Source organism: Ornithodoros turicata, chromosome 2 (genome assembly GCF_037126465.1).
Source record: "Ornithodoros turicata isolate Travis chromosome 2, ASM3712646v1, whole genome shotgun sequence".
Lineage (NCBI taxonomy): Eukaryota > Metazoa > Arthropoda > Arachnida > Ixodida > Argasidae > Ornithodoros > Ornithodoros turicata.
The window spans coordinates 41,899,110-41,926,963 of NC_088202.1; the positions used below are offsets into that span (position 1 = coordinate 41,899,110).

Sequence of the window (27,854 nt, forward strand, 5' to 3'; positions counted from 1 at the left end):
TCCATGCATACTCGAAACAATGGCAATTTTAAAAACCGAGCGTTGTCATACGATTGGTGTCAGGATATGCAGAACGACCTCTTCAATACAAATCTCTATCTATATCTTTTTTCTTTTTTTTTTTCTCCGGCAAAAGTATTCCGTGCAGTACTGTACATTTAGCCATCGACCAAATGCGTCTGCCCAAAAGTGTTACACATATGCCACAAGGCAAACTATAGGGACCGTGCGACACCTAAAGGGGGGGCGCTGCTCCGTCGCGTCGCCAGTGGCGGTCTTGGAAGTATCCGAGGTGATACCACGCCGCCCGTTCTATGCATTCTCAGTGGAACCGTAGCTTGCGTGGCGACCGCCGTAATTAGAATGGCTAATTTTCGAAATGCAAATAATGTGGAACCTTTCTGGGACGCGAACGAAGAGAATGGAGACAAACAACACAGAAGGAACCACCGTATTTATAATGTATCTAACAGTGCGGAAGGAGAACAGCCACTCGCGTCTGTCTGGTCGAAACACCTGTAAGTGATACGTCGAGAGGATGGTTATTTGACGCCTCACAGAATCCTGGCTTGCTAGCGAAGGCTATATACGTTTATTTCTCTGATTCCAGCCACTTGTAATATGTTTTTGACTGAGTCTTGTATTCCTTTCGTCCTCTTTGCACACACATAGCTTCGTCACTGAAATCTACATTGTGCGTCCGTTTTATCCATATAAATAATCACGTGAGGTCACAACTTATTGTCTAAACTTGTACTGCGGTTTTCCAGTATCTTCAGATACAATAACACTAAAGAGATCCTCAGAGAAATTATATGAGCTTTCACCTCAGCTACCGCCGTAGGCTTGCGGCACGACAGCTGTGAAATGGTTGTAGCGTAAATACTAAAACTAAACCTTTTGGACAACGTAGAACTTTCGTTCTCGCTGTGAGACTCGTCAACCAGATTACCGGGAGCAATATCGGCTCTGGGCACTGGCGATGAAACTCCTCAATCACTATCACGATCCAGCGGCGTTTCACAGTCACGAAAGTGGTAACTGTAAACCATTGATAATTTTGCAGGTCCTCATTCAGTTTGATTGAAACTAGAACAAAAGAAATAGAATATGTTGTGCACACCTCATGCAATGGCCGAATGCGCGTCACAAACGCTATTCGCTGCCAGTCTAGTGCCCTCGGTGGTATTGGAAGCATAGAAATCACGAGAAATGAACCATCAGGTCCCTAATGAAGATTTCTTTTAGGTACTGGCACAGTTAGCAATGCAACAGTTCCAGTGTGGCAAAAAAAGACACCCGCACTTCACATGTAAACAAAGCTGGCTACCCGGCGGCTATCACGCAAGGTACTTTCTCCGGAGGCCGCATCGCTGCGCCACCAGTTTGTCGCACACTCCCTATAGTAGCATGCATACACACTGCGGTGTGCAGCACAGTTTTTTCTGTTTGTTAGCTTTTGTTAGGATTTGGGGCAGAGACACTGAAAACTCTCAGTATGGCAACTTCACGCGTGACATATGTTGCACTTGTGTTTCACATGTTTCACTTTGACATATGTTTCAAATTGCTTATGAAGCCACAACCTAGGCCGGTAGAGAAAACATATGGATACGCAACAACACGATCAACAACAACAACAACTTTATTTTCGACCTTGGAGAGTGGGGAGTTTCATCGCCACAGGCGATACTCTACCCCATTGCTGGATGGAATGGGGGGAATAAAATAACGAGCCCCTTCACAATAACGATCGAAGTCGGACGGTGTCCAGAAATGTCAGAAGAGCTTTGAGCGCAGAGCGTTGCTGGGCTGGATTGGGCCAGGGACCAAGCAATTTCGATAGGGAGAAAGGGCGAGAGTCCAGCTGACGAAGAGACTCGGAGAGTGTGGTTCGGGAAGGTTCGTAGTGAGGGCAATGAAGAAGAATGTGCTCCAGTTCCTCAAGAGCACCACAGTGGCAACAGGTGGGAGAGTCAACTTGCCTCAAGCGGTAACGCCACTGAGCTGTAAAGGACCAGGACAACACGATCACCAACGAATAGATCGTATGGTATTGCCGGATCGAGAGCTGGAAATTGGATACGATAACCTGTAGCGGGCCGTGGACAAGGACGAAGATGGCCACGCGCCTGGAGCACCGGCCTCAGCTCCACCAGCGCGGCCATGGAGATTGGCCACCGTCATCGCCTCTCTGTGGCATACCATCATCGCCGGTCAGGACTCATGTAGAGGGATACCACCTCCTCTACATCTGGTGACCCGAACGATGAACATCAATTTCGGCTCAATTCGGCCCTTCACCATTCCAAATTTCTAACGACAACACCGATGAGCACTACCACAGCAAGTTCCCGATTCCGTCCACGCGACCGATCCAAACGACCACGCAACGACCCGTCCGCTCACTGATCATCCCATCAGCCCATCGACCATCGCTTCACGGCTTCCAGAGACCGACCTGCGCTATCCACGGCCTCCGGCACACTCACGACCCACCGCTACATTTGATGCTTCCCGACGCTCATCCGCTGGCGGCCGCGACACCAGAGCAACTCGTGGCAGCCGACGCCACGGCCCGTTTTCAGCTGGCATCTCGGCACCCAACACGGCTAACGCAGCCTCGCTATTCTTGGGATCGACCCTACGAGCTCTTGCTCCCGTGCCGGTTGCGGCACATCAGGCCACGACTCCGACGCTCGACGACTTCACCGATCATCTGCGGCAAGCCTCATCTCTCCGCTCATCGTCCAGCAGTGCGCGTCATCCACGGTTGCTCCGGTGTAGACGGGGTACTTCGTTCTTCTTTCTCGCCGCTCCGCGTCTGAGGGGGGAGCACTGTAGCGGGCCGTGGACAACGACGAAGATGGCCACGCGCATGGAGCACCGGCCTCAGTTCCACAGGCGCAGCCGTGGAGATAGGCCACCGCCATCGCCTCTCCGTGGCATAGCATCACCGCCGGTCGGGACTCATGTAGAGGGACACCACCTCCTCTACATCAAATGTAGGGAGATGACGTTCCTCTACACGAGTCCTGACCGGCGCTGATGGAATGTCCAGCGGGCAGATGTGCGTGGCCTCACGCTAGCACGGCGCCGGTGGAACTGATGAGCCAGCGCGGTAGCGCGTGGCAGCAGGGGCACATCATCGCCATCATCAGTGGCCAGCACAGTACTCCTCCCCCCACACACACCGTAGCCCCCCTGTAGAGGAGGTGGTGTCCCTCTACAAACCATCAAGATTATGGTGTACAAAACGTGCGACTGGACGCGTGTGTGTGTATTTTATTGTGTGTAGCCTTTAATCTAAAGTAATCTGTTTGGTGTGTCTTTTATTTTCCTTTTTCTAATCCATCGTAATAGTTTGTCCGTTGGTTAGGCTTGAACTCGAAGAAAAAATATGGGAAGCTTGGCCTAGCTCTACACCATTAGCCGAGACCTGCGACCGGGAAGGTGAGTGCGCTGTTGCGGGAAGACAGACGCCAGAGCAGTCGATGATGTCACCTACTCTTGGAGAATTCGAAACCATAAAGTTTTCCGGGTTCTCTCGAAAATCCGAAGCGCGTAATGTTGACTGACGGCTTTTATATCCTGCCCTTCAGCGAGGTCATTTTTTTTTTTTTTTTACAATAAGGCAAAACAGTCATTAGTGACACTTTTAAGAAAAAACAAAGTGGTAGCACAAAATAACTAAAACCACAGAAATTGTAATTTTACCTTGAAAGCATCCTTCTTATTGCTGTCACTCACCACTGACCGAGTACGTGCTCTCGTTGAAATGGCGTCTGCCGTATACTTTGTGGCAGTCTCCGCAGTTGCTTTTTTGAATAGGGCAGCGACACGATCAATCTGTGTTGGCCATCTACTAAAATAGAGGCATCAGGTCTGATGTGATTTGGGACACTGTCTTGATGCTAACATCAGCTGATGTTTCAACTCAATCCGCTCTGATGGTGATGTTAACATCAACTCATGTTAGCATCAACCCATGTAGCCAAAGGTGGGATAATAAATGTCTAATCGACGTCTAAATTCGAACGACAGACAGGTCTAGTAGATGTTTCCCAATAGCCTTAATGTCTAGGGGAGTTGCTCTAGCCTTCCTCTAGCATAGCTAAGGTTACGCCAACTAGGCGTCTCATCCTAGACATCCAACGTCTTGCCCTAGCCCAACTGTAGACCTTTTACATACCGGACGGAGGCGGCTTCTAGACCTGCCCCAGCCCTTAATTAGCCGTGATGTCTAGGATTAGACCTTCATTAGCCTTTACCTAGACAACACCTAAAAGCTTTGCTGTATGTGTGTACTGTTTCAGGAATTTGTGCTGTACGTGTAAAAGTGGCATGCAGTAGCTCACACATGAAGCACATTTTCGCAAACCTTTATTTCAAGTAAAGCTATTAAATCACTGCAAAAGTGACCAGCGTGTGCACTTACGTTCGCGCAGCACTGCGACAAGACAATAATGGTGCAGGCGCTTATCAAGGGCTAGGCAATGACTAGATAGTAATGTCCATATAATATCACAACACATATTGTTAAACTTCTAGAATAATATTGAAATATTAAACTCCAGTTATTTATGTTCCCTGATGGTACATCTTCCACTCCCGTAGGCTGACTCTAAGTCCTCAAACACATAATATAATGTTCAAATAATTTACGAACAAATTTCAATAGATACTGAGCGCCCCCAAAAGCTGTCGAATGCACTACCTTTCCAAGCATGCCTGCATGTTTAATGACTTCCAAGTGACATACAATAAGCCATTGACCAGACAGTAATGCCATGTTCATTTTCTGCCCGGGCCGCTCGGCGCTGGACTGTGTCGTCACCCTAGTCAGCCAGGTACAACAAGCTAAAGCAGAGAGGTTATTGACTGCCGCTGTGTTACTCGATGTAAAGAAAGCCTACGACAGCGTTTATCATGCTGCCATCGTTGACGCTCTTGCTGCAGCTCAAGTGGGCGGCTGCCCTCTGCGGTGGATACAAGACTTTTTGTCAGGCCGCCATCTCTTCGTGCGCACCGCTGATGGTGACACCATCAACCACCACGTGACCCGTGGGGTCCCGCTGGGCAGTGTCTTTAACCCCCTCCTTTTTAATCTTATCATGGCCATGCTCATACACCCATCACGATATACGCAGACGACATCTGTATCTGGACTTCTGCAACCCGCCGAGATACGATCCAGCGCCGACTGCAACGCTCTCTACAGGTGATTACCACTTACCTTGCCTCGCGTGGACTAACAGTCTCCCCGGTGAAGACTATTGCAATGGCATTCTTGCGCAAATGCTTCCGCAGGTATCCGCTCTACCTTGACGGCTCCCCTTTGACTTTTACCACGTCATGCCGATCCTCAGGTCTAATACTTAATCGCGACCTAACGTGGTCCCGCCATGTGAAGATGACCACTACAAATGCGGCTGCCTCAATTCACGTCCTCAGACGTATCGCTGGTGGGCCCTGGGGCCCGTCTTTCTCTGATCTCCATCGCGTCCACCAGGCCGTCGTGTTGGGGACACTGCGTTACAGGCTCGCTGTCTTGCATGCTCTCAGCCAAACACAGGAGCGCGAGCTACTTAACACCCAGGCCCGCGGCCTCCGCATTTGTCTGGGAGTGCCACGAACACGAGAGACTTACTGTACACTTGCTGAAGCACGGGAGACGCCTGTTCACCTTCTGCGGGATGCTGATACCCTTCGAGTATATACTCGCTATCTCACCCGTCACGCTCACCGCCTCCTCTTCCTTCCCCTCATCATCTTCCTTCCTCTACAGTGGCTCCCTCTTATGCGCCAGCAATGTGGACCTTTGCACGTCCTGATATCTGCTCCTCCATCCCCGGTCTTCAGCGCAAGCGTGACACTTCCACACCTGTAGCCCTCCAACTCGATTTCAATTTTCTGCACTTCACCTATTAGAACCATAGCCAGGGGAATCCGGACATTTCGGTGCACTGACATTTAGTGCACGGACGTTTCGGCGCACGGACATTTCGGTGTAAAACGTTGCTAAGGGGTCCCGGGAAAATTGTCCCGGGAATGACTCTCACGATGTCGACATATCGTAATAAAATAAAGGGAAGAGGGCGACTTGGCTACAAAAGTAGTGTTGTCATGAAATTGGGATCCGGACAAAACGTCCCCGGATGAAAGGTCCCCAGAAAAAATGTCCCCGGACAAAATGTCCCCGGCTGCCGTTCTTCACTGCGAAATGGAAGTTCCTGTTACACAGTCGTTGCTAGCTTCCGCGAGAATAGTTGTTTGTTTTCATGCTCTCCCGTGGAGACTTTGCGTCCTGGGCAGACTTCTCTCAAGGGGATTTAATTACCTTTGCGCAGCCGTTGCTAACTTCCATGACAATAAATTTGTTTTGTTGTTATCCCGTGGAAACTGTGTGTCCTGGGCCGACTTCTCTCAAGGGGATTTCGGTTTAATTGTTCGGCAGCCGCAAGCTATCCCCTGGGTGTTCTGCGTCCTGGGCAATCTTCTCTTGGATTGATTGACACCCTGTCCACTCTGTGAGCGATGCCACGGTTAGCGAACGTCTTTCATGCACTTCTTCCCTTTTCGAGAACAGATAGATAATTTCTATTTGGTGACGTCAGTTGATTTACCAGGTTGCAGCAATGATCTGAACATTAGCAGTGATATGCATGGAAGCAGAAATATGGGGACCTATTTTCCACACCACGCTCTCCTCATCGCAATCCCCCGCGAGGTCGACGCCAAAGTGTTGGCTACAGTTTTATCTTACCAGCATATTATTCTATCAGCATGCTTATTCTAACAGGAGACCTACTTTTCAGTCCCTCAAGGGAACTAATTGCCACCTTGTCCTGCGGCATGCTGCCCGTTGGAGACTGTGCATCCTGGGCTGACTTCTTTCCAGGGGATTTAATTGCCCCTCTATTCTCTTGCTTCCTTCATTGCTTCCCAGTTCGGTGGAGTGCTGCTCCGTGGCCCGAGAAGCTGGCCTAGGACGAATTATCTCCACGGCACAGCATGCTGCCGCACAAAGGCGCAACTGAATCCCTCTGCGAGAAAACGGTCCAGGACGCACGATCTCCACGGGGTAGCCTTCCGCCGGACAAGACGGTTAGATTCCCTGGATAGAGATGTCGGCCCAGGGCGCGCAATCTTTATGAGACACCATGCAACCGAACAATGAAGCAAATAAATCCCATGAGAGGAGTCGGCCCAGGACGTACAATCTCCACGGGACAGCATGAAAACAGACATCTGTCTTCACGGAAGTCAGCAACGGCTGTGCAACAAGAAGCCAAATTTTAACTTTCATTTCGCAGTCGACTGGGGACACTTTGTCCGAGGACCTATCGTCCGGGGACATTTTTCAACAAATGGAATTCAAATTGCATAATATCAGGACACTAAAGATACACTCTTAACTCTGTACCCTTTAGTAAAGGGTAAAGGGTCGCAATATTTTACCCTCTGTTTCAGAAGTTACCAAGTACCCTCTGAACAGTACCTTTTATAAAAGTTACAAGGAAACCCACTAATTAGAGGTTACTGCCTTCAATCCGGCACCTGCCGTAAAGGTTAGGCCAACGTGCGGCTTTTTATACAGGACGTTCATTTTTATTCGCAACAGAGTAGCGCTCATTTGGCAGGTGGGTTATGTGAATTTCTCCTAATTGATCGATCCGTAGTTACAAACACATGCGTCAGGAAATGTTTGTAACTACGGATGTGTTAATTTGCGAAAATAGACATAACCCACCTGCCAAATGAGCGCTGCTCTAATGCCAATAAAAAACAAACACCCTGTACATTGTGCGGACATCCACAGACATTTACAGAACACACCAAGGTACCAAAATGCACCAACAGGAAAGGAGATCTTGCACATATGTATATTACAAAAACAGAAGTCTATTTAGAGGTCTTTTATCACGCCTGATGCTACGAACACTTGAAAGGCCACTTGCTGACACATTGCACAAGAGCGATTCTGATGTGAGGAGAAGCAGGTCGCTTTACCAAAGATATGTGGAAAGAAAAACTATCTTCTAAGTGAGAAGCAATGCATAAAAGTGCGAGGAAGCCAGCGAGTGAGAACAATTGAACTATTTTTGCTAAGCTGAATATACACAACGAAACGAACCAAAGAATATTTATTCCACCTTCGTGCTGAAAAAGGCGATACAGTATTACATAAAACGCGCACAACCTTGGGAAACATGAGTGTAGAGTAACGCAGGGACACTACAGCGTGGGTGGCGCTCTGGGACCAGTTTGTGAGGTACTCCATTGCGCTGGTGACGGCATATGAACGTGCATGTGGGATCCTGGGAACAAAAGTTTGGGCATCGAGAGCAACATTTGCGGAACCATTAAATATGTTATTTGTTCATATAGTACTGCTTTCTGATGAGCCCTCTGATGAGTCTCTGCCTGAAGAACTTCATGGGATGAAGACAATAAGCAGGTAACCAATAAATAACCTCTAGCACTACTTAGAGTTTTAAGGAACACATTTCGAGCAGGGAAGCGCCACCACAAATGCCAAAAGAAAAACAATAAATAAAGATCACATACTTTCCTGTATCCATGTGTCGTGTGGCACATGAGCCTCAAGACGCCGCCTTTTTTACAGCATCTAATTCTGCTCCCTCTGCAAACATGATACCCAGCATTATACCTAGCAGCAATTACGTACGAAATGTGCTCTGACCGTTACATACATGATATCGGAGGCTAGCAATTAGATAAAACTCGTTGTCGCTGCGCCATGAATCCCCTAATTATCATCATCATCAATATGATAAAACTTGTTGCGTTGTGTACCTGTATTTGGAACAATGGAACAATTTGGACCAATGCAGAGCTTCCATCCGCATTTAGTGGCAACGTGGATGAAAGAATGTTTTGCTGAATTACACCGTAGAAAGCACAAGGTACACTGAGAGAACACCATAAATGCGGGAAGGCGTTCGCTCCGCGACGTAGTCATAGAACATCGTAAGAATACAACAAGTAGGAAGCTGCGAATTATAGATATCGATGAATATATCCGCAGCTCGCAAAATGCACGCCGGTGTATTGACTTGACGGCCAATTAAGAGCAGAAAAGTAGCAAGCGTAAGTGGCGTTCATATGCAGGACCGCAGAACGCTTGCGATAATCACAATAAACAGGCGGTAACAGCTCTTGCTGTCAAAATAACGCACGTACATAGCATAAAATGTACACTTACCCAGTGTATGTAGTTATGCGAACCAGAGCTGCAGTGGATCACGTTCGTTTTCGGTTATGAATTCTTTGCAATCTTCGCACTCACAACGCCTTCCCCTCAGAACACCGAAAATATCCTTGTTTGGTAGCGACATCTGACATTCCCGTTGTTCCTGACGACGCTATGATCAACGCGAGGAACATTGACGAGCAAAACCACCGATGAAAACAGATTGCACCTGCCAACGGTCACATGTTGAGCCATAGCCTCCTATATACTTCAATCACGACCTACTACTATGATAGAGACCTGGCCATCCGCAAAGCTCCCAGCACCGGGGTAATAGTTCTGACAATCGCCGCATGGCTAAGGGATTTGGCGCTAGCTCGCACTATTCGTTACCACGTGACTTGCCGAAACAGCGGCAATACATGGTAGGCTGTGTTGACGACGACGAAGAATAAGCGTAGCGCGTGCTTAGCAACAGCCTGTGTAGCACGAAAGACGGTGGCAATAGTGACAGTGTCATTCCCTCTCCCCAATAATGCTATGTGGCGCTTGCAGTGGCCACTACCGTAACTATCCCATGACCCGGCTCTCCCATAGGCGATCGCCAGTTTTCCAGGTCTCTAGTATAGAGTAGGTCGTGACTTCAATGCCTGCCCAGTCGAGGCGGAACGGCCGTTCAGCGCACTATGCAGCGGCGGCGCCACATGCCTGGGGTTGTGACGATCATATCGCTGCGCTTGCTGGCTCGTGATGTTTGACTTGGTATCTCAAACTAAATGAAAAGCATAGAAATTTCCCAGTTTATATCTATAGTAACAGGCTTGCAAGCACATGAGGTTGACACCAGACAGACAGAACAAGCTGGCAGGCAGACGACGCTGCAGTCACACGCGAAACCGAAACATCACGCGCCAGAAAACGGAGCGATACGATCATCACACCCCGTGTATGTGGCGCCACTCCAGTGGACGGCCGGTTCGCGTGGGTTCCGCTTCGACTGGGCAGGCATTGAAATATATAGGGACTGTGCGACAAACTGGTGGCGCCGCTATGCGGCCTCCGGAGAAAGTACCTGGCGTGATAGCGGCCGGGTAGCCAGCCTTGTTTACATGTGAAGTGCGAGCGTCATTCCTTGCCACACTGGAACTGTTGCATCGCTAACTGTGCAAGCACCTAAAAGAACTCTTCACTGGGGACCAGATGTGTCATTTCTCGTGATTTCCATGCCTCGAATATCACCCAGAGATTCGCAGCGAATAGCGTTCGTGATGCGTGTTCGGCCCTTGCATGAGGTGCACAACATGAGCGAATATATACCATTTCTTTTGTTCTACTTTCGATGAAACTGAATGAGGACCTGTAAAATGATCAGTGACTTACAGTTGCCACTTTCGTGACTGTAAATGAATACTGTACCAACGTCAGATGCACCGGCTAAACGGCAACGTATTTCGAGATAATGATTGAAGTGATTCATCGCCAGTCCCCACAGAGCCAATATTGCTCCCAATAATTTGGTTGAAGAGCCTCACAGTGAAAACGAAAGTTCCACGTCGTTCGAGAAGTTTAGTATTTACGCACCGGCCATTTCACAACTGTAGTGCTGCAAGCCCACGGCGGTAGCCGACATAAAAATTACATATCATTTCTTCTTTAAGGATTTGTTTGACGTTATTTTATCTGAAGATACTGGAAAAACTGCAGCACAGGTTCAGACAATATGTTGTGACCAGACGTGTTTATTTGCGTGGATAAAACGGACGCATCATGTATTATTTCGGTGACGACGCTGTGTGCGCAGTCATCTGCCAAAAGGACGAAAGCAATACGAGACTCAGTCAAAAGCATGATGTTTCAAGTGGCTGGAGTCAGAGAAATGCAACTATATAGTCTTCGTTAGCAAGCCAGGATTTTTGTGAGACATCAAACGACCATCCTCTCGACGTTCCACTTGCAGGTGACACAGACAGACGTGGGTGGCTGTAGCTCCTTCCACAATGTTAGATACATACGGTGGTTGCTTCTGTGCAGTTTGTCTCCGTTCTCTCCTTCGCGCCTGAAAGGTTCCACATTATTTGCGCCTTGAAAATCAGACCTTTTATTTACGGCGGTCGCCACGGAAACTGCGGTTCCACTTGAGAACACATAGAACGGGCGGCGTGGTACCATGTCGGGTACTTCCAAGACCGCCACTGGCGGCGCTGTCGCGACGGAGCAACGCGCCCCCTTTAGGTGTCGCATGGTCCCTATAGGAGGCAATGGTTGAGCGTTCGGAGTTAAGGAAACCGCTCTCAGTGTGGCTAGACCAGGCTCGGCTACGCAGCGAAATCGAAACTGTTGGAAGTGCGGTAATCTTGATGGTTGCCGCATTGGAATGGTTTTCCACGCTGTAGAAACATGCTAACAGTATGCCAGACTGCAAACTTACAATCCGTGTTGATACAGCAGTGATAATATGTAGGTGACGTAGATGACGCTGAAACAGATATAAAATAAAAGCGTGCACGTAGATTCGCAACTGTCGTCTCGAATGGGAGGCTGAAACGCGGCATTATGCTGCAAAACAGAAGAAAAACAAACGACAAGAACCTAACAAAGAAATAGTCGTTGGAGATTTTGCTAATTGAACTCGAAAATTATCCAAGCAAAAGTAACGTTTTTCTTGATGAACTCGGAAGCCAATGGCCACATCACACTATTCCAATCGAAATCGCCGATTTTTTCAGAAGATTTGTACAAAAATTTGACACCCGCAAAACCCTCACTTGGCAAGGCGTGCTCCGTGAAATTTGCGTTTTCGTAAATGCTGGCTCTGCCTTTATCGAGACAAAGCGGAAAGAGCCACACCCGATCGAGGGCATTACCGCGGTAACCGACGTTATCAGTGGCGAGGGACTGACGATATGCACGTTGATAAGGGCGGAAGGCGTGATTATGTCCTTGTGCGCATAGGAGGGAGGTTATTTGGATGTAACGAAAAGTTCGGCAAACGTAAATATCAGCAAGCGCAACTCGCACGGGGACGGTTTTGCGGCTGTCAATTTTTTTGTACAAATCTTCTGAAAAAGCCTGGGATTTCGGTTGGAATAGTGGGCTGTGGCCATTGGCTTCCGAATTCATCAAGAAAAACATTACCTTTGCTTGGCTAAGTTCCGAGTTCAATTAGCAAAATTGGCTTAATTAATGTGTGACACGAATGCAAACGGTCTGAATCTGTGGCAAAAGTATGTGTGTGTGTATTCCAAGTAGTTTCATAATTTTCTGAAGTTAAACCTATTTTTAGAAATTGAATGACACTTTCTCACCGGACACCCTGTATATATATATACATATATACAGGGTGTCCGCCGTAACTATAGAAGTAATTTTTAGAAATAGAAAAATGACTTTTTTCCCAGTTTTAACGAATGGCGATGTACTCTACGCCTAATGCCCACCTTAAGAGGGCAAGGCAAGCGTCTGTGTCGATGCATTAATTAACTTTCGTTAATTGACATTTTAATTATCAACAATAGAAGAATAATCCAAGGAGAACATCGAATCTCCTGGGGCCACTCGTAACATTACCGTTTTCAGAACAAAAATCGAGAGAGTTATAGCGCGAGGAAAGGGCCTGGAAATAAGGCGATCCGGTGGTCGCTTTTCGTCGCTTAAGTAGAAGCGCTCCCATAATCCTTTCCTCTGTATGCGGGGGAGGGAAAACACTGTCGCAGGGTGGACATATTGCATGGGGACAGATTGGTTCGACAGCTATTTCCCATCCCCGCATACAGAGGAAAGGAAAACGGGAGCGCTTCTACTTGAGCGTCGAAAAACGACCACAAGATCGCCGTATTTCCAGGCCCTTTCCTCCCGATATAACTCTCTCGATTTTTGTTCTGAAAACGGTAATGATACCAGTGACCCCAGGGGATTCGATGTTCTCACTGGGACAATCTTCTATCGTTGATAATTAAAAAGTTAATTAACGGAAGTTAATTAATGTATCGAGAAGCTTGCCTGAGCCATCTTAAGGTGGGCCTTTAGGGGTAGAGTACATTGCCATTGGTTAAAACTGGGAAAATGTGATTTTTCTAGTTTTAAAAATTACTTCTACAGTTACGGTGTATAGTTATATATAGTTATATATATATGTACAGGGTGTCCCCTGTACATATATATATACAGGGTGTTTCCTTTTAGCTGCAGCAAATTTTCATAAAAAGGGGAGTTGCCTTAAGGCCGTTTTACTTATGTCGCTGGATTACTTGACGAGGGTGCTACTAGGAAACTAATTTTTGCTCAATCAGGGGACTAATTAACAGATATATTTTAATCAACTTTTTAATTATTGTACATAGGAAGCATATTGCAATTGTAATATTAAAGTCTGATCATCACATGATCCGCTCGTACCACCGATGAATCACTAAAGCAATCTCAGCGCGTGCTATAAATCTAAGTATTTCACCTCGGCCGTCCCCTGGAAACAGAAAGTGATCGCCAAAAGAGCGACGGTGACGTCGGTATCTCCGCCCTCACTTAGCGTCACTGAAAATCGTTGCTTTTGTTTTCTTTTTGCTTGCAAAGAGCTTTGCGCATCACCACTACATATCAGCGCTTATCGTACCGGGGAAGGGTAAGAGCTGTGTTCGGCAGGATGAAATGACTAATATGGCAAGCGACTGCGAACACATATGAAGGAACGAAAGGAAGGAAAAGGAAAAAGAAAACAAAGATCGCGAAACATACCGTGATAAAGGTTTGCCAACATCGCGTATGACGATTTTCTGTGACGTCAAAATAAAGGCGGAGATATCGACGTGACCGTCGCTCTTTTGGCGATCATTTCTGTTTCTAGCGGACGGCCGAGGTGAAACAATTAGGTCTATAGTACGCGCAGAGAATAATTTAGTGCTTCATCAGTGGTTCGAGCGGATCATGTGGTGATCAGGCTTTAATATTGCAATTGCAATGTGCTGCCTCAAGTCAATAATTAAAAAGTTGATTGAAATATCCTTGTTAATTAGTCCCCTAATTCAGGAGAAAATTCGTTTCCTGATAGCAGCCCCGTCGAGTAATCCAATGACAAAAGTAAACCCTCACTAAGACAACTCCCCCCTCTATGAAAATTTGTTGCAGACAAAAGGAAACACCCTGTGTACACATATATGTATGCGTGTGTGCGTTGCAAATGGTGGCTTACGATCTACCCGTACTAAATAGGATAGGCCACACAGCAGAGAGTGCAGAGCGTTTTAAAAGCGGTCTGAAAACCTGACTCGGGGTATCTCGAGCCCCCTCCAATGTTCTGGCAACGGCAGCAGCTATAGAGCTGCTCTAGATGTGCTGAGGACGCAAGGAATAGTACACCACTATGTTCGTCTGAATATGTGCCATGACAAGCACCCCGTGGCACGAAAGTCGAGGTGCCGAAATTCTCAATTCTTCAAAGCCATTGCTCCTTACCACTGCAAGTTGCCTAAAGCGCCAAGAACAAGCCAGCATTCCCCATGGACTCTAGAGTTACCCCGCATTTGCATCTTCGTGCCTGATGTACGCCACCCCAAATCCACTTTGCCTCCTGCAGTGCTGATACAGCATTGTCTGTCTATGGTGGAACGTCGCTATACCGGGTGTTTCAGTTAAATCCCCGGGCTAAATAATTCGCGAACGGGTGCACCAATAGAAGAACTTTCTTTTTTACAAGTATCTATCCGATACCGCCTACAAGCTGCGCACCGTGTGAATGAGAGGGAGGCGGTCATTATTTAAATAAAAATTCAAATGAGTTTCGTAAAAAAACAAAACTTCTAAAGCAGGGCACTGTCGACATTAAAATGGGTACTACCCCTTTTGGGACCTTCAGTGGACACCTTTTAGAGAAAAATCTGCCACCGAAGCGGTCGTTTGTTGCAGTAATTAGTTGGTTTCGGTTTACATATTTTGTCGCGGTTGGTCGCGGTGAAGCGCAAAAGGACGCTCTTTCACTCCCTTATCCACCAATGAATTACGTCGTTACACCAATGTATTACGTCCTTTTGCGCTTCGCCGCGACCAGCCGCGACAAAAATACGTAAACCGAAACCAACTAATTACTGCAACAAATGACCCGCTTCGGTGGAAGATTTTTCTCTAAAAGGTGTCCACTGAAGGTCCGAAAAGGGGTAGTAGCCATTTTAATGCCGATAGTGCCCTGCTTTAGAAGTTACGTTTTTTCACGAAACTCATTTGAATTTTTATTTAAATAATGAGCGCCCCCAACTCACTCACACGGTGCGCAGCTTGTAGGTGGTATCGGACAGATACTTGTAAAAAAGAAAGTTCTTCGATTGGTGCACCCGTTCACGAATTATTTAGCCCGGGGATTTAACTGAAACACCCTGTATAGGAGCACTGAAATTTTTACTCACGGATCGACGACCGCATCAGGCTGAGCATATGCTTTTGTGGTTACACTGCACAGGAAAGAAGGAATGGCACGACCGTCGCGCAAAACATCGTCGACAACAACAGAATTGGTAGCCACACAGCTATACAGTACGTAGCAGCACAGCAGTTACCTGCCGAGTGGGTCATATACAGCGATTCAAAAGCCGGACCATGCCATGCTTTCGTTCTTGGGAAATGGCTGTATGACACCAATAGTACAATGCTCAATGCTCAATGAATACCAAAAATGTAGCGTCACCGGCCACGAAGTAACTCTGCCGTGGATTTCTGGACATGTGTGTATATGGGAGGGAACCAAGCTGCAGATGAACTAGCGGACATAGCACACATCGCTTGAACGACACGTCCGGTGATATACTCAAAGTCAGATGTTACATCTTTATTGAGGTCATAGTTGAAGGAAATGTGCAGACGGCGATGGGTACAACTGCAGAGCGATCGCTCGCTGCTACATCGCATATAGTTCTGGAGCTGAAATTGTGTATCCCGTCTACGCTACCGCGCACTATTCAGATATTTTTACACCGGTGTTGGCTGCATGTGCCTTACGGCCGTCATTTTCTCGATAAATTTGGAAGAGCCGACTCATCTAATTGAACTGAAGACGTGACGACGGAGGAATACGAAGAAAAAACACGGTGAACGTCATGAAATTGTTCGGTTTGTGCATCGGTTGAGGATAGTGAGCATATTCTAATGCACTACACTAGGTATGTATGCATCACAAAGAGCTGCCCTGAAAGCTGCATTTGATCGACTGGGCTGCAGGGTCTTCGATATAGGGAAGGTGTTGGGACTTTGGGCATCGGACAAGAGGGATTCTGCCTAAATTTGTTAAGAGCTGTGGGATGGATGCATCCTATTAGGCTCCCCTGTGCATGCACTTCTGAACGAGTGATCTGGGATCAGTGAGCTTGAGAATAGTGAACATGCGAGCAGATAACTTGAGGAGTAGAGATGTAGTAGTGTTCTTTATTGGTCTATTTTTTATTTTGTTTTTATTGTTTGCTTTTGTTTTTTGGGTGGGGGAGGTTTTTGTTAGGAGTAGCAGAACACGTCGGGAGACGAGTTTCAATTTCTCCTTTTTTACAAACAAGCGAGCAAACTAAGCATTGGAATTTTCGCGTATCCAGTCGAGATAGTGCGACACTCTGGTATAGAAGCCAACAGTGTTGAAGCGTCCGCAATCTGTGCCGAACGATACTACGCCAACCAGAACGGCAGTCCCGTTCCGCCTTTGAACGGCTGGCCCACCGGAGTCGCCCTGCGTCAAAACAATTCAATTCAATTTATTCAATTTACCATATACATGGTTGTGCAAAGGAGCAAAAAGCTGCCAGTTGGCAATTTGATAGACATGGTTATTCTACAATACAGCAAATTGTCAATACAATACAAAACAAACGTCGTTGATCACCGGCTGTCTACCAGCAATGGCTTCTTGGATTGTAGAAGTACAGTCATGAAATATTTCAGTGTGTGGAGCCTGCGACCTTGCAGGGACACTCTTACCAAAGTCGTGTGCCACGTCAGCTTCAGATTTCCTGAGAGGCAAAGCTAGCGCACCCAAAGGATTTCTAGGTGAAGGCGTCTCCTTCAGACTCTTGGCCACACGCCAAACCTTGGAGACACGAGCAAAAGGCGAGAGACCGCCGCAGAACTGGCGCCAACGCCCTCTATCCACAGCCTGTAGTTCCTTCTGGAAAAGCCGTGCTGCACGCCGTTCTGCTGAAATATCTTGAAGCAGACCTATTCGTCGGGCTTTGCGTTCCGCCCTCCTCCTACGCGCACGGAGCTGTTCAACGCGAGGATTTGTGCCCATATGACCCGTCGGGACCTTCACAGTTCGGGATGACGATCGGAGGGAAGCACTGATCACGTCAGTGAGTTGTTCAGCTGACATGTCCGGTTGTGCCATGCTGTACTCACGGAAAGTGCTCCAGTTGACTAGTCTGACCATTTTTGTGCGTGACTGCTGACTATACTTGGTGCATGAAATATAAATGGCCAGATGGTCACTTCCTCTTCCATCTGCATCAGTAGACCACGATAAGGTCCGGGATATGTCTTTGGAGCAGAGGGAAACGTCCAAAACATCCATCGAAAAATCTCTGCGCAGAAATGTCGGCAAACCATCATTCAGTGAACATATGTCCAGTTCATCAATGATGTCATGCCACGTCTTCCCTCTCTAGTCTGTTCTAACACTGCCCCACAGCGGATGATGAGCATTAACGTCCCCCACAACCAGAAACGGCGGTTGCGGACCAGTGAAGATATCCTTGATGCTTCGCTGTGAAACAGGAACTGATGGTGGGATATATAAACTCATGTCCCGCGCATGATACATACATACGTCCATTTCCGGATATGAACATTAGTATCTATTTCGGACGTTCGTGGGAGATAGTGTTCGTCTGGGTTGTGCATGTGCTGTGCTGGTGCAAATGTTGCGCAATACCGCTGATTTTTGCTGAGATTTTAGGCAACCGAGTTAACCTCTACAGCGACGACAAAGAAGATTCTGTCAGTTCATTATGTCCTCGAGCACCGTTTAACTTGTACCTTGTATCTTGTACCTTTCTAGCCGAGTTCGTTGTCATTACTTCTCCTCCGTGCTCTCCACCACAGCAAATGACGCCGTATTCTTCATTGCGTAATGTTCACTCAAGGCATTCGTATTCATGCTCTGAGCGAGTATGATTATACGAAACAAAATACGTAATATGATCTTGTAGTGACATACAAGCTCCGATGGCATATCTTTCATTCGATGTCATCTTAGAGATAATCGTTCCAGCATTATTTAACATCAAGTTAATTGAAATGAAACTGGATTTGTTTGTTCTTAAGAAAATTAATAGGTTCTAATCAAAAACAAAACGTTTCAAATGTTATATTCCTCTTATATGGCGTTGTATTCGCCCGTCCAGGAGGTGAGAAATTGCATTTTACGCAAAAGGACCTCATATGTTCACGAATTTTTTTACTTCCGACTGGCCCGGGGCACATAAAGCATTTTAACAGAAGATAATTAAACTGAGTCTGCTGCATACACTTTTGGGGGAAAATCACTCGTTTATCGCAACCCCAGAATTATTACCCAAAAAATGGGCTGCAGGCAGACGTTTGAAAATGGATCCATATAGCAATGTATATTAATGAGGAAAGCTTCGTTGTTCAGGGCTTCACTTTGGCCCCACTGAAAGCAAATTGCAACAACTGAGTAAAAGCGGCATTCATGCATCGAAGAACAGATTATGATTCGAGACCTTTGCGTGTCCTTCTTCCGTTAGATACGTGACGTGATCCGGCGATGCGTTGACTACACAGATGTATCGACCTGTGTGTAGGTGCAGTTTGGTATTCACAGCCTTCTATTTACAGCCTGCCCATCCTGCACGGTCTCAGCGTATCCGGAGAACGTGAACTGCTCAATATTCAGGCCCGAAATATTCGCGTCTGCTTTGGAATTCCCAGAACGACAGAGACCCACCCTGTCCTGGAAGAGGCGCGCGAAATGCCAGCAGGCGTCCTATGGGACATGGAAACACTTCGGATTTATGCGTCGTATCTCACGCAACACGGTACACTACCACTATCTTCGGCTTATCGAGCTCGACAGTTCGGACTTCCACTAACTTTGGCAGCGCTGTTTGCCGCCTGACAGTGTACCTTCCCACCACGGTATCTGTGCGCTCCTGTGCGCCGCCAATGTGGACACTTCGCAGGCCTCCTGTATTCATATACATTCCTGGCCTTCTGAAGAAGAGCTCTGTTCCTCCCGCTGTTGCTCATCAACTGACGCTGGAGCACCTCAGCTCAGCTTACTTTCAACGACTCCCAGTGTACACCGATGGATCAGTGTCTCCAGGCGGATCAACAGCAGCCTTCTACATCCCACATGAATGCCTTGAAGCGGCGCAGAAACTTCCCTACGAAACATCATCTAGAACTGTGTGTTATACTGAGCGCGTGAAATTAGATCGCGGGGTCAGCGCCTGGAGCGTGGACTGTGTTCACGGAAGTATGGCGGCGCTTGAGGTTCTGGCAAATTCTTGTACTGGAACAGCCGGTGGCCTAGACACCATAATAATCGAAACATACAACCGGCTTCTATCCTCCGGCCATAGCCTAAATGCTTGCAATGGGTATCCAGTCGCACTGGCCTACATGGAAACACCCGTGCAGACGTCTTAGCACTTCGTGCTCATGAGGATGTCCCTTTGAATAGCTGTCTACTACCACTTTCCGCCTCAGCATGCCGATTGCAGTGCGCCTAATCCGCCACAGCAGCACCCGGCAGTTTCAAGAGGCCGCTCTCTGGTTCAACGATCATCTCCGGTCCATCGACCGGACCATGGATTTTGTGGCATCACACCACTGCTCGCCCAGAGAAGCGTCTATTTTACACGGACTACGCCTTAACGTCGCCAGGACTACTCTGCTTCTCTATAAGATGGGCCTTCTCCACTCGCCAACATGTCCTACTAGCGCTGCTGAAGCTGATATTTCCCATCTTCTCCTCGACTGCTGTAGATTCGCCACCCTCGAGCCACCCTAAAACGGCGCCTACTCGAGCTGCGGTGCACAGACTTTTCTCTGGCCACTTTGATCGGCCCGGTACAATATCCGGCGCAGCGATCTGTGACAAAAGCAGTTCTATGTAGATACTGTCAGCAGTTCTATGCAGCGACACAGGTCTCATGCATAACTCTCAGCTTGTGAAGTCCTGTGTCATCTCATTCGTCAGTGTCCCACCCTTACCCACTGTAAACTTTTTTTTACACTTTTTTGGTGCAAATGGCTTGTCCCATGGCGCACACCTTTTTGGTGTCGCCTTTACACTCGAATGATGGGTGTTTTCTAAAACACCCTTTAGTTAAGTGTATTCCTAATAAAACACTCTTATAATGGGCGTTTAAAAACAAAAACACCCTTAAAGGTGGTGTATTCTGTTGAAAACACCTTTTAAAATGGAATTGTTTTCTGGCAAATATTTCCTCTCAAATAGCTAGTGTAATACGGGCTTCCGCGGCAGCATACCGAGACCAGTGGCCGAGACATATAGTTCGACGCTCTTGCTTCTATGGCAAGCACCACCCTGAACAAGGCACACTTCCAGCCGTGATTCCATCTGGAGCGCAATGCGTCACAGGCACGCCTCGTTAGTTTGGTAACACTGTGGGACCAACGTGAGTGCCGAGGTTTCAAGAGACCTTTGCACCCTTAGTAGCCTATATTGGCGTATCGGATGGATCACATACTGAAATACAATTTGTTGGGGCACGTTCGTTAAATGTGGTCGGGCGGGAAACGTTTGTAAAGCTGAGGGGTATGCGTTTTTGCAATTAACACCCACGCTTACAACGAGTCAAAGGTATCAGCTAAATTGCTGACATCCTTCCCTGTCAAATACTGTGTTTTTAACTCAGGTTATCGTCTATAATGTGATTATTTGCTGAGCGGAGCTGTGAAACCAGCATAATTTTTCTCTCACGAATTAAAACACCATTATTAAAACCATATTCCCAATTCAAATGGGGTGTAAAAAAGGTGTATATTGGACATAACACTTGTTTCAACGCCCCACTTTACACCATGAATGATCGACATTGGATAAAACGTGGTGTATGTCGATATTACACCTTTAGTAATGCTTTTCTTGCACCCTTTGCGGAATAGAAAAAGGTGTTTTGAGAAGAATACTCAATTTTTTGAGCGAATAAAAGTGTAAAATGATTTACTGTGTACCCTCATGCCTCTCGCGTCTCACCTCATGCACATTCCTCTCTTCTTCTACTTTTTCATCTTATTTTTATTCTTTCATTTTCTTTCCTGCTTTTCTTTTTTCCTTGATCTCTCTCTCATCCCTCTCTCACGTTTTGTTAGTTTATTAGTTTATTTCTAGTTGATTTTATTTAGGTAGTTTTGATTACTTTATTTTCTAGTTATCTTCTTGCGGAATAGCAAGTCGACACACCGTTTGACTGACCTTTCCGCTTTTTTTCTCTCTGTGTTGTTCTGATAAATATATTCCCTCCTCTACTTGCACACTGAGAAGCACCTCGCTGCTGTGTAAACCATGCTAAAGAAAGTTTTATAGAAATGCCGAAAAGTTCCACGTAACCTGTTGTTTTTTTTCTCTCCTTTTTTTTTCGTCATCCTGCAGAATTATGACGTGTAGCTGTTATAATGCTTCATCTCCGAGCAGCTTGCCGCTAAATCGGCACGGCCGCACACCGTGCACACCGGTATCATTTAAATGGCTTCTTCTCTTTTTTGTTCTGTTTCTAGCTTTTCGTTTTTGTCGCATTCCATTGTGAGATAACGAACAATCTGGCAAAATGTCCGACGAGATTGCCAAACTGAAAGGGGAAAAAATGTCCTCCAGTTCATAACCAGTCAATGCTGCAGCGTTTACCTCGCTCTGCAACACAATACCGAACTCACGGAAGAACTCAAAGCAGGTCGAGGTTCTTTGGTGCAGTGTTGGGTAGTAACTAAGTTACAACTAACTTGTAAATGTAAGTACAGTCGGACCTCGTTTTATGAACCCTCGATATACGAATTCCCTCAACTTACGAACGGCTCCACAGGGAACCAAACCTTTTCCGTGCATTTTGACCTCGTTTTACGAACCTCGATATCCGAACTATGAACGGATTATTAGGGAACGGACCCAAATTAGCCAAGCCATTCTGACCTCGATATACGAACGGGCGTTATGAACGTACAGAGGACAGGCCAATGGACCGGAGGATAATGAAAGTTCCTCAGTACATGCTGAAAGTTCCTCAGTACTCAAGGTCAAACATACAATGTCCCAACGCCACTATGTTCCACAAACATGATTCACCATTTCCTGAAAGAATAATTCCGGGGTTTACAGCCAAACGGTTGTGAGTTTGGACCAGGTCTCCGAGATGGAAAAATCTTGCCATTCTAAGAGAAGGCGTCCAGTCCTAACAGCCGGTGCCAAGCGTGATATTTTCCGTTGGAAACAGTCTCATCCGCGCGCGATACGGTACTTTTAGAACCGGGTGGATGAGTCAAGTGTCAGACTTCTGTCATCTCTTCTAAACAGGATAGACCCTGCAGAAAGTATGGTGCAAAGCACAATTTCGCAGTATTTTCAAAAGTAAAACTTATTCAAATCAATTTCTCGTGGTTTTGTGAGGTATTTGTGAACTGCACACCTCGGGCCTCGATTTACGAATACCTCGATTTACGGACGATTTTCTGAGAAACGAAGGGTGTTCGTAAAGCGAGGTTTGACTGTAGTTACCTTTTGCAGTAACTAGTAACCAGTAACTAGTTAGTTTTCTAGAAAAGTAACTTCTAACTCCCCAATCATTATCTTCAAATAAAGTTGTTGTTGTTGTAACTTCTAACTGTAACTAGTTACCGCTTTTGGTTAAAGCAACTGCAAAATGTAACTAACGAAGTTACTCAGGTTTGAGAATATTTACCACGCGTCAGTTCCCTGGCGTCGTTTTGCCTTGGAGGCATCAAGTATACGCTGCTGTTTTTTCCCAACCAGTCGACGAATTTTGTCACCTCGTACGCATCCAGGATGGCCTTAGACTAACTCACACCGTGCCCTTAGGGTCCATGTGGAATCCTCTGCTTATAACACGATATCAGTGCTCTACAGACCAGTATACAAGTGCAAAAACGAAGTTACTGAGCGTGTTACATTTACTGGGCTTTTTTTTTTCTTAGAAGGTAACTGTAAAGTAACTAAGTTACCTTAACGTGGTAACTGTAGCTGTAGCTAGTTTAACTGTAACTTACTCACTCAGTACTTTTTTGACGTAAAACCGTGACTGGTTTGATGTGTATTTTTTTGTGTGTGAAGCAACTTGTTTTGTGCATTGACGTGCTGGCATTAATGGATGTACTGTATCCAAGTGAACCAGTGCTATTCTACAATGTCAACCGTGAAATTTGCCTCAGGCTGGCAAAATTAATCCAGAGACCGACCACATTGGCGCGACTCATAACAATAGTTGTCTAGCGATATCTGACAACAACAACAACAACATCATCATCATCAATAAATGATGGAGAAGGGATGATGACATCGGATGTTTCCCCGTGGTAGCCACCGGACCCTACCCCCTACCCCCATATGTGAAATACAGCAATAAAATCCCGATTTCAAACAAGAAGTTTGAATACGTTAACTTCTAAGAGTTGTTTGAATTCGTTAATTTCTTTGCGTTTGAGTCGTGCATGTCTGTTTCGTCCCTAATTGTGGTCTGCCTCGGTCAATTCTCATTGTTTACGTCGTTTAAAACTCCGACTTCTCATATTACCTTACTTTGCAAGTGTCCTTTCCTCCGAAACGATCAGCAGCACAAATCATCGTCTTCCTATCGTACGCTACGGTGATAGGAAAAAAGCGGTTGTACTGCCACATGCAAGAGTAGTCGTTCTCCAGAGGAATGCTGACCGTCTGCATCACTGGTGTGGGGCTGCCACCTGCAATGTAAGGACACGTGACAAAAAACGCACAATGTTCTCTGGAGATTTAAGTGGTACAAAAAAGAAACAAAAACATGAATTCGTTGCACGACGAATTCTGTCACGACCAGAATGAGCCGCAGAATGCTACCCCCAGAATAAATAAGGGTGTTCTCGCTGGTTGCCTTCAGATGCTCAAATGCAAATGTTGGCACAGTTCCCCGTGAAGTTGGCCCTGGGTACACGATCGTTCCCCCCGAGGTACCACACAGGCAGATCGCCCGGCACTGTCACGACACCAACTCTCCGACCAGAATAACCCCCCTCCACCTCCCACAAAAAAGACGTCACCCAATAAAACACGCTTGTTGGAGAATGCTTGATCGCCAAATTTCCCCACGTCTTCCCCCGGCCATTTATTCGACCCCCAAGGGCTTCTGGTAAGGCACGCAGTGCGGACGGGGTGACTCATTACGTCGCTTTGTAAAGAGATGTGCTGCGAACTACAATCATGTGTAGTAAACGGATGAATGTCGTCATGGTGGTTCATCCCTATCTACAACTGCGTCATAAAGTTAAACCATTTCCTAAGGACATGCGCTCTGACTCTGACCTGCTGCTGTTCTGATAGTTCTGATGATAGGCGCTGCTTTAGTCTAAAAATATGAACAGCGCAAATCATTGTCTTTCTTCTGCCCACCAGTATCTGTTTGCATGCCCCAATGACGCCAATTGCTTAGTGGTGGTAAAAGTGAACCGAAAACGAAATACAACCATAGAAGCTCTCTCGGCCTAACCTGACTCTGACCTTCCGCTTTTCCCGCTGTTCGCCACGTAGCCTCGCTCCCACAAGTCATAGCGTAATGCATTAACTCTCTTCATAGAGCCGTAAAATATACATAACTACCAACATCTTCTCCTAACGCCTTTTCGGCTTTCCGCACTTTCCTGCCTTTGCTATTATTTTTCCCCTGCGTTTTACATTGGTAAGGCGAAATAGTAAGCCACACCCTTACGAGCTTACTTTTGATGTGAAACGTCTTTCTGTTCGGTAAGTAGGGGCACACGTGCAAAAACCGCATGCAACGAAAACATGTCGCTTTGTGACACTTGCGGCTATGTAACTGCGTGGCATGCGCAATTCGTTTCGGTGTCGTTGTGTGGAACAAAAAAGCCATTACTCAAGGATAGTAGTAGTAGTAGTAGTAGTAGTAGTAGTAGTAGTAGTAGTAGTAGTAGTAGTAGCAGTCTGGTCCTTTCCTTTTTGTGGCAGAGTGGGCTTGGCGCGACTCCGCTACCGGAGGCCCGCCGACGCCTCTGGGACGAAGGAAAAAGTTAGAATGAAATTTAAAAAAACTAAAAACACCATAGAGGGCAAAGCGATTGTCTAAAAAGAAATAGAAAATATTTGAGTATTTTTACTCTTTGCCCCTTTTTCATTCCACCAGGCGTCGCTTCGTGATTTCACTTCCGTCATTTCGTGCTCTGCTGTTTTTGTCTTCTCCTGAGGTTCAGTTTCGGTTTCGGCGTCATTTCCACTGCGGTCGTCTTCCACCATAAAACAAAGGGCCTTACCGATATCGCACTTTCTTTCTTCTCCGGGTAAATTCCGACACCGTAAAACTACGTGTTCAATAGCTACGACGAGGGAGCCGCAGGTCGCGCACTTCATATCGCATGCTCAAGAAGGTCTTGTTTTCGTTTCTGGGTTAACAGTGAACTTGGAAAAGCAGGGCACTGCCTAGATCCCCTCTGTAATGCCTAACCACGCTGGGTTTGCCTTTAAATGACTTGTATGTCTGCAAGCTTGGTCGTTTTCCCATGTTGTGCTTCCACATTTCGAGGTCGATTTTGCCCACCCCTGTTTTGATTATTTTGTTCCACGCTTTTGCTGTCTTTGCTTGGTGGCGTGTTGTACCTTTGCTGTGCTTTGAGTCTAGGGTAGTTATCTTCCTAATCCAGTTAGTTCTGTAGTTTTTGAATCTAAGGTATCTGTCTAACCTTCCGGTATAGTTTTGTTTTCGTTGAAATTTAAGTCTGCCCAGGTGCTCTAGCTTGGACCTGGATTCTCCATAGGAGAAAGTGAACCAACTCATCTCCCCAGTTATTGCTGCATCGGCTGATATTACATTTCCTCCCAGGCACCATCTGCCTAGTTCAAGTTGGTGCCTCTCTACCGTATTCCTCAGTGTATAAGTCAAAGCCAGCACAGCGCTTGCATATGTAATGGTAGGCACAACTATTGATTTCCAGAGAAGGCGGCCTCTGACGACCTGTACTATGTCTAGCTATCTTCCAGAATAAGCCTTTTAGTCTACATGATTTTCTCAATATGTGTTCTTCGTGGGTAGCCAACGGGGTTTTGTCTTCTCAGATATTTATGCGTAGGTATTTGTAGTCATTCGTTCTCAAAATTTTTCTTCCTTGCAGATAAAAGGTGGGACTATGGTCTTTGGGTGTATTCAACCCCATCCAGTTTGATTTTTCAGAGCGGAAAAGAGCTGGATATATGACTCGTGCAGCCAGATGGCGCTAGTGCCGGGAGACGTAATTTGAGATACAAAGTGACTGTACGCTTTGGCGCATGCCAAACGCGTATGAAATGCGATAGCATTTTGCTAGCATTACAGCAGACGAAGGACGACGACTCCATTTCGAATGCGAAAGAAGCACACTTTCGGGATTTTTAGCAGACCGGCAGGCATGGAGGTATACAAAAAGAGAGGAGGGGGCACCACGCTGTCCCGTAGGTTTTCTGATGTGAAGCATGTTGCACCGGCTTCGCACTGAACTCTGGGATACCAGCGCCATCTTGTCAGAAGAATCCCAATGTCAACAATGCAAAATGTCATGGCTGCTTGTGGATCTACAGATTGCGGCGGCTGCATGAGTCCGCTTGAGTGTTGTACTTAGAGACTCGCTCGTTTATTTTTCGTTGTCACCAGTAGTAACTGCAGGTAATGCCTAATGGGGTAGCATTCCGCTCAATGAGCGGAAGTCATCCCCATATCATCGTCATCATGTATTTCTCTCTCTCTCTCTCTCTCTCTGCACGTAATGCTGCGGACAGCTGCGCTTATTGTAAAGGTTCCATCTGATAAATAGGTGATATAACTGTCGCAACCTTTTCCAGTGTCCAGCTTGTTGACTTGACGTGGTGCGTGCACATACACACAACGCAACGAGTATTGTAGGGAAGCATGTCTTGCTGCTTTGAAACATGTCTTGATACATTTTATTTTACTTTGAACAGTTTCACTGAACAAGAGCGACATGAAGCGGAGGCGACCACTAAATAGAGTTACGCACATATTCAGAAAATAAGCAGTTTTTATCAAACTGATATCTTGGAAACGTGGCAGACAACATGAGACGCAGGAACTGTACGTGGGGGACTACTGTCCTTTGAATTGCGTCAGTTTGGTAAACATTTGACTTACCCTTTCTTCGTGAAGGCTCTGGGAAATCATCCTGCCAGTGTGATGAAGCCGCATGTTGGAATACTTCTGTGGGATGGCTCGTGTAAGAGGAATCAAATGATTTTGTAGGGGAGACTGGTCAAACATGTGGTCAGCAAGGCACGTGAACAACTGTTCGTCAGCGAACCTTCTGAGAGCCTTCCCCATCAATAGCTGCACAATGTGTTTCGTTGCTGGACCCTTGCATCGCATGACTTCCCTGTGCACTTGTTCACATATGTAGCATATGTCAATGACACCACTTGAAGGATACAAGA

At 46.5% G+C, this 27,854-nt stretch overlaps 2 protein-coding genes across 2 annotated transcripts in view; both read right to left on the reverse strand.

Annotated features, from left to right (window-relative positions):
* Positions 1 to 17,609, reverse strand: part of LOC135386413 (trypsin-1-like) — a 39,523-nt gene extending 21,914 nt beyond the window's left edge. Inside the window, exon 1 of the mRNA XM_064616327.1 lies at positions 17,162 to 17,609. Within this exon, the coding sequence (XP_064472397.1) occupies positions 17,162 to 17,609 (448 nt within the window). The remainder of the gene's footprint in view (positions 1 to 17,161) is intronic.
* Positions 1 to 27,854, reverse strand: part of LOC135384563 (serine protease 27-like) — a 79,311-nt gene that overhangs the window by 24,126 nt on the left and 27,331 nt on the right. The window lies entirely within an intron of this gene.